This window comes from Pyrgilauda ruficollis, unplaced genomic scaffold (genome assembly GCF_017590135.1).
Source record: "Pyrgilauda ruficollis isolate IOZ18807 unplaced genomic scaffold, ASM1759013v1 scaffold824, whole genome shotgun sequence".
Classification (NCBI taxonomy): Eukaryota; Metazoa; Chordata; class Aves; order Passeriformes; family Passeridae; genus Pyrgilauda; species Pyrgilauda ruficollis.
The window spans coordinates 1-15,004 of record NW_024530200.1 but is presented as its reverse complement, the minus strand read 5'-3'; the positions used below and the strand labels follow the sequence as shown (position 1 = coordinate 15,004).

General features: G+C 64.7%; 2 protein-coding genes across 2 annotated transcripts; both read left to right on the top strand.

Moving 5' to 3' along the window:
• Positions 1 to 4,255: 4,255 nt before the first annotated feature.
• LOC121364412 (myelin protein P0-like) lies at positions 4,256 to 8,863 on the top strand (the record flags this gene model as incomplete). The annotated part of the gene is made up of 5 exons (XM_041487661.1): positions 4,256 to 4,741; positions 5,387 to 5,600; positions 7,219 to 7,354; positions 7,996 to 8,056; positions 8,159 to 8,863. Coding segments are annotated over 5 exons (978 nt in total), but the record flags the coding sequence as incomplete, so codon positions are not given.
• Positions 8,864 to 12,180: 3,317 nt separating this feature from the next.
• On the top strand, positions 12,181 to 14,776 carry LOC121364413 (nuclear receptor subfamily 1 group I member 2-like). The gene is made up of 4 exons (XM_041487662.1): positions 12,181 to 12,855; positions 13,212 to 13,371; positions 13,743 to 13,873; positions 14,219 to 14,776. The coding sequence occupies exons 1-4, from the start codon at positions 12,753 to 12,755 to the stop codon at positions 14,596 to 14,598; spliced, it is 774 nt and encodes a 257-aa protein (XP_041343596.1). The 5' UTR covers positions 12,181 to 12,752; the 3' UTR covers positions 14,599 to 14,776.
• Positions 14,777 to 15,004: the final 228 nt, after the last annotated feature.

Genomic DNA, 15,004 nt, shown 5'->3' with positions numbered 1-15,004 from the left:
TGGGGGGAATTTGGGAGGGATTTGGGGGGAATTTTAAGGGGAATTTGGGAGGGATTTGGGGGAGATTTTGGGGGGAATTTGGGAGGGATTTGGGGAGAATTTTAAGGGGAATTTGGGAGGAATTTTGGGGGGATTTTGGGGGGATTTTAAGGAATTTTGTGGGGCTGAAGAAGGCAGAGCAGAGGATTGCCAGCAAACCCCCCAGCTGTGGGAACGCAGGGGTGTCCCCAGGGTGTCCCCAGGGTGTCCCCAGTGTCCCCAGTGCCACCCACCCAGGCTGAGGGCGACGCCGGTGCCGCGGTGGCTGATGGACATGGCCATGGGCAGAGACCACCTGCAACAGAAACGGGATGGGGATGGAAAATTGGGATGGAAAAAATGGGGATGGAAAATTGGGATGGAAAAAATGGGGATGGAAAATTGGGATGGAAAAAATGGGGATGGAAAATTGGGATGGAAAAAATGGGGATGGAAAATTGGGATGGAAAAAATGGGGATGGAAAATTGGGATGGAAAAAATGGGGATGGAAAATTGGGATGGAAAAAATGGGGATGGAAAATTGGGATGGAAAAAATGGGGATGGAAAATTGGGATGGAAAAAATGGGGATGGAAAATTGGGATGGAAAAAATGGGGATGGAAAATTGGGATGGAAAAAATGGGGATGGAAAATTGGGATGGAAAAAATGGGGATGGAAAATTGGGATGGAAAAAATGGGGATGGAAAATTGGGATGGAAAAAATGGGGATGGAAAATTGGGATGGAAAAAATGGGGATGGAAAATTGGGATGGAAAAAATGGGGATGGAAAATTGGGATGGAAAAAATGGGGATGGAAAATTGGGATGGAAAAAATGGGGATGGAAAATTGGGATGGAAAAAATGGGGATGGAAAATTGGGATGGAAAAAATGGGGATGGAAAATTGGGATGGAAAAAATGGGGATGGAAAATTGGGATGGAAAAAATGGGGATGGAAAATTGGGATGGAAAAAATGGGGATGGAAAATTGGGATGGAAAAAATGGGGATGGAAAATTGGGATGGAAAAAATGGGGATGGAAAATTGGGATGGAAAAAATGGGGATGGAAAATTGGGATGGAAAAAATGGGGATGGAAAATTGGGATGGAAAAAATGGGGATGGAAAATTGGGATGGAAAAAATGGGGATGGAAAATTGGGATGGAAAAAATGGGGATGGAAAATTGGGATGGAAAAAATGGGGATGGAAAATTGGGATGGAAAAAATGGGGATGGAAAATTGGGATGGAAAAAATGGGGATGGAAAATTGGGATGGAAAAAATGGGGATGGAAAATTGGGATGGAAAAAATGGGGATGGAAAATTGGGATGGAAAAAATGGGGATGGAAAATTGGGATGGAAAAAATGGGGATGGAAAATTGGGATGGAAAAAATGGGGATGGAAAATTGGGATGGAAAAAATGGGGATGGAAAATTGGGATGGAAAAAATGGGGATGGAAAATTGGGATGGAAAAAATGGGGATGGAAAATTGGGATGGAAAAAATGGGGATGGAAAATTGGGATGGAAAAAATGGGGATGGAAAATTGGGATGGAAAAAATGGGGATGGAAAATTGGGATGGAAAAAATGGGGATGGAAAATTGGGATGGAAAAAATGGGGATGGAAAATTGGGATGGAAAAAATGGGGATGGAAAATTGGGATGGAAAAAATGGGGATGGAAAATTGGGATGGAAAAAATGGGGATGGAAAATTGGGATGGAAAAAACGGGGATGGGAAAATTGGGATGGAAAAAATGGGGATGGGAAATCTGGGTGGAGAAACAGGATGGGGGAATTTTGGGGGGGGATTTTGGGGGTAATTTGGGAGGGATTTTGGGGGAATTTTAAGGGGAATTTGGGAGGGATTTGGGGGAGATTTTGGGGGGAATTTGGGAGGGATTTGGGGGGAATTTTAAGGGGAATTTGGGAGGGATTTGGGAGGGATTTTGGGGGGATTTTGGGGGGATTTTAAGGAATTTTGTGGGGCTGAAGAAGGCAGAGCAGAGGATTGCCAGCAAACCCCCCAGCTGTGGGAACGCAGGGGTGTCCCCAGGGTGTCCCCAGGGTGTCCCCAGTGTCCCCAGTGCCACCCACCCAGGCTGAGGGCGACGCCGGTGCCGCGGTGGCTGATGGACATGGCCATGGGCAGAGACCACCTGCAACAGAAACGGGGCTGGGGTCACCCCAAAACCCAGGGCAGCGGGATTTGGGGGATTCTGGGGGGTCCTGGGGTGAATTTGGGGGATTTTGAGGTGGCCTGGAGTGAATTCGGGGTTCCCAGGGGTGATTTTTGGGCTGATTTTGGGGTGCCCGGGTGAATTTGGGGTGAATTTGGGGTTCCTGGGCTGCTTTGGGGAGTCTCTAGGGGGATTTTGGGGTTGCCTGGCTGTTTTCAGGGTGGTTTGGACTATTTTGGGGTAGTTTTGGAGTGGTTTGGGCAGTTTTTGGGGTGATTTGGGATGGTTTTGGGGTGATTAAGGCTGTTTTAGGGGCAGGTTGAATGGGTTTAGGGTGGTTTGGGGGTGATTTTGGGGTTCTCTGGCTGTTTTGGGGGAATTTTGGGTGATTTTGTGGAGATTTTGGGGTTACCTGGCTGGTTTCAGGGTTCTCTGTCTGTTCTGGGGTGTTTTTGGGGCAGTTTTGGGGTTTCCTGTATGTTTTTGGGGAAGTTTTCTAAACCCACCCCAAAAACCCTAAACCCCAAAACAACTCCTTGAAAACTCACAAACCCCCCCCCAAAGCCCCCAAATCCCAGCCCAGTCCATCCCAGTCCCAGTCCATCCCAGTCCCATCACAGTCCATTCCCACTCCCATCCCAGTCCCATCCCAGTTAATCCCAGTTTATCTCAGTCCATCCCAGTCCATCCCAGTTTATCCCAGTCCATCCCAGTCCATCCCAGTCCATCCCAGTCCATCCCAGTCCATCCCAGTTTATCCCAGTCCCCCCCAGTCCATCCCAGTTTATCCCAGTCCATCCCAGTCCATCCCAGTCCCTCACTGGTGCAGGGCGGGGCCGGGCCCCAGCCGGGCCAGGAGGCAGCGCCGCCCCAAACCCCTGGAAAAGAGAGACAGTCCCTCACTGGTGCAGGGCGGGGCCGGGCCCCAGCCGGGCCAGGAGGCAGCGCCGCCCCAAACCCCTGGGAAAGAGAGAAAAAATGGGGAAAAAAATTAGAAAAAAATAGGAAAAAAATGAGAAAAAACGAGAAATGATGGAACACAGAGGGTGGAGGAGGCAGCGCCGCCCCAAACCCCTGGGAAAGAGAGAAAAAATGGGGAAAAAATGAGGAAAAAATGGGAAAAAATGAGAAAAAACGGGGAAAAAATTAGAAAATAATGGAACACAGAGGGTGACACGGGGGTGACACTGAGGGGACACCGAGGGGACACGGAAGGGACACGGAGGGGACGCGCTGCGGTTCGGGGCTGGCCCAGCCCCGCGGGTCCCGCGTCGGAACGGAGAAATCGCCTCAGGCCGCCCCCGCTGTCCCCGCAGTGCCCTCCCGGTGTCCCCAGGGTCCCCCCGCCTGTCCCGGGCCTGTCCCGGGCCCGCGGAGTCACCTCAGAGCCAGCGCCGCCATCTTGGAGCCGCCGCGCCGGAAGTGGCCGTGACGCACTTCCGGTCCCGGGCGGGATCGGTGCTGGGATCGATAACCGGGGATCGATAAGCGGTGATCGGTACTGGTATCGGTATTGATATCGGTACTGGGATCGGTGCTGGGATCGATAACCGGTGATCGATAACCGGCGATCGGTACTGATATCGGTATTGATATCGGTACTGGGATCGATAACCGGTGATCGATAACCGGCGATCGGTACTGATATCGGTATTGATATCGGTACTGGTATCGGTACTGGGATCGGTACTGAGATCGGTACTGGGACCGATAACCGGTGATCGATAAGCGGTGATCGGTACTGATATCGGTATTGATATCGGTACTGGGATCGGTGCTGGGATCGATAACCGGTGATCGATTATCGATCCCGTTATCGATCCCGTTATCCCCCCGAGCAATCCTCTCTGTGCAGCTTTTCCCCCCAAACCCCCCCGCGCTGCCCCAGCTCCGAGCACCGGTGGGGACGCGGGCGGGTGGCAGCCAGGAGGGTCCCAGAGCTGTCACCAACCTGGGGACAGGTGCAGGTGGCTGTCGGGACAGTCCTGGTCGTTGTCACCTCCCTGGGGACAGATTGAGGGGGTGCCACACCCAGCCCTGATGGTGTCACCGAGCTGTGGCACTTGTCACCTCCTTGGGGACAGGACGGGGGAGGGGCTCTGGGTGGCTGCAAGGAGGGTCCCAGAGCTGTCACCTCCTTGGGGACAGGGGCGGAGGTGCCACACCCAGCCCTGCTGGTGTCACCGGCGCGCACAGAGTGTCCCATTGTCACCTCCCCCGGCCGCTGGGCGCCAGCCCCGCCCGTGTCACCGGGCACCGGGACACTGTCCCCTCCGTGCCACCCCTGGGGACAGCAGCGCCACCGCTGTCCCCTCGCAAGCCTCGCCTTTGGTGGCAGCTCGGGGACAGCGCTGACGGCTCTGTGTCGCCAGGAGTGTCGCCGGTGTCCCCAATCCACGTGTACACGCCGCGCGAGCTCTATGGCACCGTGGGCTCGCGTGTCACCCTGTCCTGCAGCTTCTGGTCCAGCGAGTGGATCTCGGAGGACATTTCCATCACCTGGCACTTCCAGGCCGACGGCTCCCGCGACAGCATCTCCGTCAGTGTCCCCATTGTCCCCGCGGTGTCCCCAAGCCGTCCCCAGTGTCCCCGTCCTGTCCCCGCCGCGCCCCCAGCCCCGGTGTCGCCTCGTCCCAGCGGCAGCGCGACAGAGCCTGCACTGAGGGTGACACGGTGGTGGCACTGGGGCGTCCCCAAGGTGTCCCCAGCCCTGTCGCCCCTTGGGTTCCAGCTCCAGCGGTGTCCCCTCGCCCTGTGGTGGCACTGTGGTGTCCCCAAGGTGTCCCCAGTGCCCGCTGGGTCTCAGCGCCAGCCCCACAGGACAGAGCGTCCCTTGAGGTGACGCCGTGTCCCCTCACACTGTGGTGGCACCGGGGTGTCCCCGCAGTGTCCCCGTGTCCCAGTGCCCACCAGCTCCGTCCCTGCAGGTGACACTGTGGTGACACTGAAGTGTCCCCGTGTCCCAGTACCCACCAGCTCCGTCCCTGCGGGTGACACCGTGGTGACACTGAAGTGTCCCCGTGTCCCAGTGCCCACCAGCCCCGTCCCTGCCGGTGTCACCCTCCCCCGCAGCGGCACCTTGGGGACACCACGAGCACCTCCAACCCCCCTTCCCACCGCTGTCCCCTCTGTCACCGCCCACCCTCGGCCGGCTGTGACCGCGGTGTCGCTGTCACCGCCGTAGATCTTCCACTACGCCAAGGGCCAGCCCTACATCGACGACGTGGGGACATTCAAGGAGCGCATGGAGTGGGCGGGGAACCCGCGGCGCCGCGACGGCTCCATCGTCATCCACAGCCTGGAGCCCAGCGACAATGGCACCTTCACGTGCGACGTCAAGAACCCGCCCGACATCGTGGGCAAGTCCTCGCAGGTCACGCTCTACGTGCTGGAGAAAGGTGCGCGACACGGCTGGCACCTCCCCGGGCCGCTGTCACCTCCCAGATCCCGCTGTCACCTCCCGGGGCCGCTGGCACCTCCCGGGACCCCTGTCACATCCCGGAGCCCGCTGGCACCTCCCCGGGCCCGCTGTCACCTCCCAGAGCCCGCTGTCACCTCCCGGGACCTGCTGTCACCTCTCAGAGCCCCCTGTCACCTCCCAGAGCCCGCTGTCACCTCCCGGGGCCGCTGGCAACTCCCGGGGCCGCTGGCACCTCCCAGAGCCCTCCGTCACCTGCCGGGACCCCTGTCACCTCCCGGAGCCCGCTGTCACCTCCCCGGACCCGCTGTCACCTCCCCGAGCTCGCTGTCACCTCCCGGAGCCCGCTGCTGTCAGGGACACCGGGCTGGTGTCACCTCCCCGATCCCCCTGATGGGGATGACACGGGGCTGGTGTCACCTCCCAGACCCCTCTGTCACCTCCCTGATCCCTGCTGCTGGCGGTGACACCAGGCTGTTGTCACCTCCCGACCCTGCTGGTGGCAGGGCGGGGACACCGGGCTGCTGGCACCGCCCGGAGGCTGCTGGTGGCACATGACACGGGGCTGGTGTCACCTCCCGGACCCTGCTGTCACCTTCCAGAGCCTGCTGCTGGCGGGGACACGGCGCTGGTGGCACTTGCACTGCTGGAGGTGACACTGGCCTGGTGTCACCTCCCTGATCCCAGCTGATGGAGTGACACGGGCCCGGTGTCACCTCCCTGATCACCCCACTGGTGGCGGTGACACGGCTCTGCTGTCACCTCCGCTGGTGGCAGTGACACGGGGCCGGTGTCACCTCCCTGATCTCTGCTGGTGGGGGTGACACGGTGCCACTGTCCCCGCAGTGCCACTGTCCCCGCAGTGCCCCCCACTGCCGGGGGGTGACACGGTGCCACTGTCCCCGCAGTGCCACCCTCCCCGGAGTGCCCCCCGGTCCAGACCCCTCTGTCACCTCCCTGATCCCTGCTGCTGGCGGTGACACCAGGCTGTTGTCACCTCCCGACCCTGCTGGTGGCAGGGCGGGGACACCGGGCTGCTGGCACCGCCCGGAGGCTGCTGGTGGCACGGACACCGGGCTGGTGTCACCTCCCCGATCCCCCTGATGGGGATGACACGGGGCTGGTGTCACCTCCCAGACCCCTCTGTCACCTCCCTGATCCCTGCTGCTGGCGGTGACACCAGGCTGTTGTCACCTCCCGACCCTGCTGGTGGCAGGGCGGGGACACCGGGCTGCTGGCACCGCCCGGAGGCTGCTGGTGGCACGGACACCGGGCTGGTGTCACCTCCCCGATCCCCCTGATGGGGATGACACGGGGCTGGTGTCACCTCCCGGACCCTGCTGTCACCTTCCAGAGCCTGCTGCTGGCGGGGACACGGCGCTGGTGGCACTTGCACTGCTGGAGGTGACACTGGCCTGGTGTCACCTCCCTGATCCCAGCTGATGGAGTGACACGGGCCCGGTGTCACCTCCCTGATCACCCCACTGGTGGCGGTGACACGGCTCTGCTGTCACCTCCGCTGGTGGCAGTGACACGGGGCCGGTGTCACCTCCCTGATCTCTACTGGTGGGGGTGACACGGTGCCACTGTCCCCGCAGTGCCACCCCGCTACGGTGTCGTGCTGGGCTCTGTCATCGGCGGGGCGCTGCTCCTGGTGGCCGTGCTGGTGGCCCTGGCCTACGGCACGCGCTACTGCTGGCGGCGGCGCCAGGCGGCTCTGCAGCGGCGGCTGAGGTGAGCGGGACCCCTCCCCAAATCGGGACCCCTCCCCAAACCGGGACCCTCCCCCAAACCGGGACCTCTCCCCAAACCGGGACCCCTTCCCCAAACCGGGACCCCTCCCCCAAACCAGGACTGGCCCCACATCGGGACCCCTCCCCAAACGGGACCCTCCCCCAAACCGCGACCCCTCCCCAAACCGGGACCCTCACCGAAATCGGGACCCCTCCCCAAACCGGGATCCTCCCCCACACCGGGACCGTCCCCAAATCGGGACCCCCTCCTCAAATCGGGATCACCGGGGGCTGCAATTCCGCTGCACCGAGCCACGACCCCTCCCCAAATCGGGACTGTCCCCAAACTGGGACCCCTCCCCAAACCGGGACCCTCCCCAAACCGCGACTCCTCCCTCAAACCGCGACCCCTCCCCAAACCGGGACCACCGGGGATGCGGTCCCGCCGTCCCCAGCCCCTCTTTCCCCCACACCGGGGGTCCCGGGGGGGCAGTCCCGCCGCCCCCAGCCCCTCTTTCCCCCACACCGGGGGTCCCGGGGGGGCAGTCCCGCCGCCCCCAGCCCCTCTTTCCCCCACACCGGGGGTCCCGGGGGGGCAGTCCCGCCGCCCCCAGCCCCTCTTTCCGTTCCCCCCCACCCCAGCGCCATGGAGAAGGGGAAGCTGCAGCGCTCGGGCAAGGACGGCTCCAAGCGCAGCCGGCAGGTGAGCGCCGAGCGGGGCGGGGGGCTCGGCGGGCTGTCCCCCCGCTCCCCCCGGTCCCTAGACCCCCCGGGGGCGGCGGGTGAAGCCCCCCTGTCCCCGCAGGCTCCCGTGCTCTACGCCATGCTGGACCACGGCCGCAGCGCCAAGAAAGCCAAGGGCGACTCGCGCAAGGATAGGAAATAGCGGTTAGCGGGCAGGGAGGGACCCCCGGGGGCGGCCGGGGCCGAGGGGGACTCCCGGCCCCCCAAAGTCATCATGACCATCGAGATGGAGCTGCGGGGGGAGCCCCAGGCCGCGCCCCCGCCCGCCGCCCGCTCCCCGAGCCGGGGCAGCCTCAAGAGCGCCCTGCTGAGCATCATCAAACCCAACTCGGGGGGCTCCTGACCGCCCCCCCGGCCCCGGCCGCGGCCCCTCCGGGCTCGGGACCCGGCGAGGAGCGGGGTGTGGTCCTCGCCTCGGGTCCCCCGGCCTTGAGGACAGCGCTGGGGACAACCGCGGGTCCCCCCCGGCCCCCCCACGGTCGCTCCCTGCCCAGCCCCGGGCGGAATTTCTCTTTCGGAAGACAAAATCCCGGCGGATTTGGGGTCGGTCCCCCCTCCCCGGGGACCTGCGGGGTCCCCGCGGGGCCGTGTCCCCGCCGCGTGTCCCCTCCCCGAACTCGGGGGGGTTTCTGTGCCCCCAATTTCGCTCCTTTTCTGGCCGTTTTCTCGTCTCTCCCCGCGACCGACCCCAAATGACGTCGCAGGGTGGCCCCCGCCCCTTTGTCCCCTTTGTCCCCTCCTGTCCCCCCATTAACCCCCGCGCCCCGTAACCAAACCGGCCGGAGCCCCGTGGAGGGGGCGAGGCTGCGGCCGGGCTGGGGGAGCCGCCCGTGCCCCCGGACGCGTTTTGTACCCCCTGTCCCTGTCCCTGTCCCCTCCCTGTCCCCGTGGTGCCATTAATAAAACTGACATCTCCGGGAGGTCCGTGTCCCCTCCCGCCTGGCACTGGCACTGTCACTGTCACTGTCACTGTCCCCCTCCGGGGTTGGGGGTGTCTGAGCTCATCCCCACCTCAGCGGGGAGGTGACACTTGGACGGTGACCTGGTGGCACCCCAGAGTCCCCTCTCAACCAGGAGGGGCTGTCCCCGATGCCACCACCTCAGTGCCACCTCCCCGCCGCCCGCCGCTAATTAAAGCTCGCTGTAATTAACCCAGGGGCCATTGTCCTCCCAGGCTGGGAGTGGAGGGGGGGGGGAAAGACCCCCGCCCGGGCCTGGGGGGGCACTTGGGGCACGGAGCAGCGCGGGAACCGGGCCGGAGCCCCCCCGGAGCCCCCCCGGTGCCGTTGTCCTTTCCCTAATAAGTCTGCGCAGCCCGACCCCGCCGTGTCCCCTGGGCCCTGCCCCGCGGCCGCCGCCGCTGTTTTTCTTTCCAAGGAGCTATTTCTGCACCGGACCGCGGCATTCCCGGGCCCCTCGAACCCCCCGAGCCCCCCAAAACCGGCTGCGAACCCCCCAAAACCCGGCTGCGAACCCCCTCAAAAATTAGGCTGTGAACACCCAAAAGCCGGCTGCAAACCTCCCCCGAAAACCGGGCTATGAACCCCCTCTAAATCCGCCTGCAAACTCCCCCAAAATTAGGCTGCGAACCCCCAAAACCCGGCTGTGGACCCCCCAAAATCCGGCTGCAAACCCCCTCCGAAAACCGGGCTGTGAACACTGAAAACCCGGCTGCTGGCGCCCCCAAATCTGGCTGCGAATCCCCCCCAAATCCTCCTGTCAACCCCTCAAATCCGGCTGCGAACTGCCCCAAAATCCGGCTGTGAAGCCCCCCGAAATCCTCCCGTGAACCCCCCCAAAAACCTCACTGCGAACCCCCCAAAATCCGGCTGCGAACCCCCCAAATCTCCCTGATTTAACCCCCCCCAAACCCTTTTGGGGCCGCAGCGGGTGAGAAAATCCCGGGAATTTCCCTGGAAATTCTTCAAATCCCAGATGGGAGACCCCCCCCACACACACCTGGGGTCACCCCTGTCCCCCCCAGGAGGGACAGCCCAGGGACCCCCCGCTGATTTAGGGGTCCCACCAAAGAAGGGAGACGCGGGGGTCCCTCCCAGTGGGGACCCCTCCCCAAATTCCCCCGAAGCCCCCGCGCAGCCTCCTCTTCCTCACACTTTATTCTTTGCGAGGGGCAAAAGCCCTTCGGGTTGGGGGGGGGAGAGGGGACAGGGGACAGTGACAGGAGGGGACGGTGACAGTGACAGAAAGGTGGGGAGGGGGCGGTGACAGTGACAGGAGGATGGGGAGCCCCGATTTTCTGGGCTGGGGGCTGCAGCGGGACCCGTCCCCACCCCGACCCGGGGGACACCGTCGTGTCCCCCCCCCCGGCGTGCCCCCAACGCCACCACGGGACAGGGAAATGGAGGATTCTCATGGAAAACGGGGGGGGAGGCCCCATGGAAAACGGGGGGGTCTCAGGAAAACGGGGGCGTCCCAGGGGGGTCCCCGCCTCCCCCTCTCCCGAGGGCCACCTCCCCTGCCGGCTGTGTCCCCCCCAGACCCCCCCCAGTGTCACTCGCGGTCCCGGCTCGGGGCAGGGAAGGGCCGAGCCCCCCCCCGGAGCTGCTCGCGGGGGTCCCCACGGGGGTCGGGGGTCCCGGGACCCCTCAGGGCCGCGGCGGCTCCTTGCGCTGCCGGGAGCGGCGGAAGCGGCCCTGGATGGCGAGAGCCGCGCGCTCCGTCTCGGGCGCGCTCAGGTCGATGTCGATCTCCTCCTCCTCCTCCTCTTCCTCCTTCTTGGGGTCAGCCTTGACTGCCGGGGTGGGGGGGACACACGGCACGGGGACACGCTTGGGGACCGCCGGATTCACCGCAGGGACACCCAGGGGGACACTTAGGGGGACACCCTGCCACCAACCCTGGGGACACGGGACAGCCCGGCACTCCCAGACTCACCCTGGGGACATCCAGAGGGACACCCTGCCACCAATCCTTGGGGACAAGGGACAGCCTGGCACTCCCAGATTGACCATGGGGACACCCAGGGGGACACCCTGCCACCCCCTTGGGGACACGGGACAGCCCGGCACCCCTGGATTGACCATGGGGACACCCAGGGGGACACTCTGCCACCCCCCGGGGGACACGGGACACCACGACCCCTCCCAGGGGGACACCGCGACACCTCCGAGGGGACGGGGAAGGACAGAGCATGTCCCCAAACGCACCCAGGTGCCACCCCCGGCAAGGGACAATGAGGGGACCCTGGGGACAGCGGGGACAGCAGGGGTCCTCACCTTGCTGCTGCCCACCGGGGGCCTCCGCCGCGGAGGGGGGGGCATGGGGGCTGCGCTGCGGAGAGAGGGGACCCGGGGGGTGACACAGGGGCTCCGCTGTCCCCAGGGCCCCCCCATTGTCCCCGGGGCCCCCCCATTGTGCCCGGGGCCCCCCCATTGTCCCCAAGGCCCCCCCATTGTCCCCGGGGGTCCCCACAACCTCCAGCCAGCGTGGGGCTCACGGGGGCTGCGCTGAGAAGAGAGGAGGGCCCGGGGGGGACAGGGGAGGTGACACCGGTGGTTCGGTGTCCCCAAACTGTCCCCGGGGTCCCCGCAGCGCCCCCTCCCCGGTGCTGAAAGCCACGGGACAAGGGGCACATTCCCCTTTAAGGTGTGTTCCGGTGCCCCCCGCACCCCCCGGTGTCCCCGCTGCCCCCGGTGTCCCCGGTGTCCCCGCTGTCCCCGCTGTCCCCACCTCGCTCATCCCGCCCGCTGCCGCCGCTGCCGAGTGCGGGACCGGCGCTGCCGCCGCCGCTCTTATAGGGGCGGGGTTTGAGTGACAGCCGCGAGCAGCCAATGGGGAGCGGGGGCGGGTCGATAAGGGACACGCCCACAAGCGTGGCTTCCCCCCCCCGCTCCAGGAGCGACACACACGTGGGGACACTGGGGACATGGGGGGGACACTGGGGACATGGGGGGGACACTGGGGACATGGGGACAATGGGGGACATTGGGGACATTGGGGACACTGGAGACATTGGGGATTTGGGGGACATTGGGGACTTTGGGGACATGGGGACATGGGGAGACACTGGCGACATTGGGGATTTGGGGGACACTGGGGACTTTGGGGACCTGGGCGACATTGGGGACATTGGGGGCATTGGGGATTTGAGGACCTGGGGGACACTGGGGACGTGGGGGACATGGAGGGGTAGGACAGGGGACACGAGGGGACACAGGGGAGTGTGTGGGCACCGGGGTGACCGTGAGCCCCCCGAGTGCCACCCTCCTGGTGGCGGTGACACCTGGGGACAGGGCACAGGCGCTGCGCGGGGGTCCCGGGATGGCGACAGTGACATTCCTGTGGGGACAGCGGTGGCAGGACGGCCACCACCGTGTCCCCTCTGGGCTCTGCTGCTGGCAGCGTGTGGCACGCGGTGCCACCCTCAGCACGCGGCTGTGACATCCTGGCTGTCCCCTCCGTGCCTGGCTGTCCCCCGCCTGTCCCTGTGTCCCCGCTGTCCCCGCTCGTCCCGCCCCAGGTGCCACCCCAGGTGCCACCTGTCCCCTGTGTCCCCTCCGCCCCGCGCTCTGTCCCCGCCTGTCGCAGCCCCAAGTTCAAGGTTCAAACTCCACGCGGCCCTTCCTGGGACCGCCGGCGACACGCGGGGACACCCGGGAGGGGACACACAGGGGACAGCAGGGGACACACAGGGAATGGAGGGGACACACGGAGACCGCCAGCGACACGCGGGGACAGCCGGGGACACTCGGGGACCCGATGTCCCCTCACCGACAGCACCGGGGGACACCGGCTCAGGTACCGCCAGCCACGGGGACCCGCGGGGACCACAGGGGACCGGAGAGGACACTCGGGGACAGGAGGGGACACGCGGGGACCGGAGGGAACGCACGGGGGCTGGCGGGACACGCGAGGACCAGCGGGGACATTCAGGGACCAGCGGGGTCACTTTGTCCCCATCGGGGACACGCGGGGACAGGAGGGGACCGACCGGGACCGGCGGGGACACGCGGGCGGTGGCACCGCGGGTGGCGGGGACGGGCGGCTTCACGCGGGTGACAGCGTCGCGGGACAGGGCGACACCGTGGCCTCGAGGGGACGGGACCGGTGGTGGTGGCGACTGTGCGTCACCCCCGCTGTCGCCCTGTCCCCAGCCGTGTCCCTGCCGAGCCCCCCGGGCACGGAGCGAAGCCCCCGGGACCCCCCTGGGGACACGGAGCCCGACGGGGACAAAGTGTGCGCCGTGTGCGGGGACAGGGCCAACGGGTACCACTTCCACGTCATGAGCTGCGAGGGCTGCAAGGGCTTCTTCAGGTGGGGACAGCGCGGGGACAGCGCGGGGACAGCCGGGGACTGCGGGGACACTGCGGGGACAGCCAGGGATACTGCGGGGACACTGCGGGGACAGCGTGGGGACAGCCGGGGACACTGTGGGAACACTGCGGGGACAGCCAGGGATACTGCGGGGACACTGCGGGGACAGCGTGGGGACAGCCGGGGACACTGTGGGAACACTGCGGGGACAGCCAGGGATACTGTCGCGGTGGCACTGCCCGTGTCCCCGGCGCGCTGTGGCAGTCCCCGTGTCCCCAGCCCGCGGTGGCAGTGGCAGTGGCAGTGGCAGTGTCCCCAGCCCGCTGTGGCAGTGTCCCCAGCCCACGGTGGCGGTCCCCGTGTCCCCGCAGGCGCTCCATCATCAAAGGTGTCCGCTTCACGTGTCCCCTGGCGCGGCGCTGCCCTGTCACCAAGGCCAAGCGGCGACAGTGCCAGGCGTGTCGCCTCCAGAAGTGCCTCGACGTGGGCATGAGGAGGGACAGTGAGTGACACGGGGGACAGCCGGGGGGACACGGGGCACAGCAGAGGGAGGACCTGCAGGGGACAAGGGGGACGTGGCGGGGGAGGGCACGGGGGACACAGGGGACGTGGCACGGGGACAGCGGGGACAGGGACGGGGGACACGGGCGGGGAGAAGGGGACACGCAGGGCACAAGGGACAGGGAGAAGCGGCCTGGGCGGGGTGGCAGGGGAGGGGACAGAGGTGGCAGCAGGGAGTGTGGCACAGAGGGGACAGCGGGGACCCGCTGGGGTGTCCCCGATCGCTGTCCCCGCTGTGCCCGCCTGTGGCGGCAGTGACAGCGGTGACACGGGGCCGGGGTGGCAGTGATCATGTCCGAGGAGGCGCTGAGGCGGCGGCGGGAGCTGCGGGGACAGCGGGGACAGCCCGGGGGACAGCGGGGACAGCCCGGGGGACAGCAGGGACAGGAGGGACTGACGGCCGAGCAGCAGGAGCTGATCGCGCTCCTCATCGGCGCCCACCAGCGCACCTTCGACTCCAGCTTCTCGCAGTTCATGCACTGCTGGGTGAGCTGGGGACACGCCTGTCCCCAACGGCGACACCCCTGTCCCCAACGGGGTCACCCCTGTCCCTGCGGCTGCCCCCGCTGTCCCCACGGCGGTCCCAGCCCTGCCCATGGGCGCCCTGGGCACCCCTGTGCGTGTCCTGGCTGTCCCCACAGAGGGCCTGGCTGTCCCCAAAGGTGACCAGCCAACCTCCCTGGTGTCCTGAGTGTCCCCACGAGTGACACAGATGGCCCCATGGGTGGCCTGAGTGTCCCCATGGGTGCCTCGATTGTCCCCTTGAGTGACCCAGCCTGTCCCCCCAGGGACACGATTGTTCCTATGGGTGCCCCAGACTGTCCCCAAAGGTGTCCTGACTGTCCCCAAAAATGTCCTGACTGTCCCCACGTGTACCCAGAGTGTACCCAGACTGTCCCTAAAGGTGTCCTGACTGTCCCCAAAAATGTCCTGACTGTCCCCACATGTACCTAAACTGTCCCCAAAGATGTCCAGACTGTCCCCAAAGATGTCCTGACTGTCCCCACGTGTACCCATCAAGGGGATTTGGGATCTGCTGGGGGGATTTGGGATCTCCAGGGGGGATTTGGGA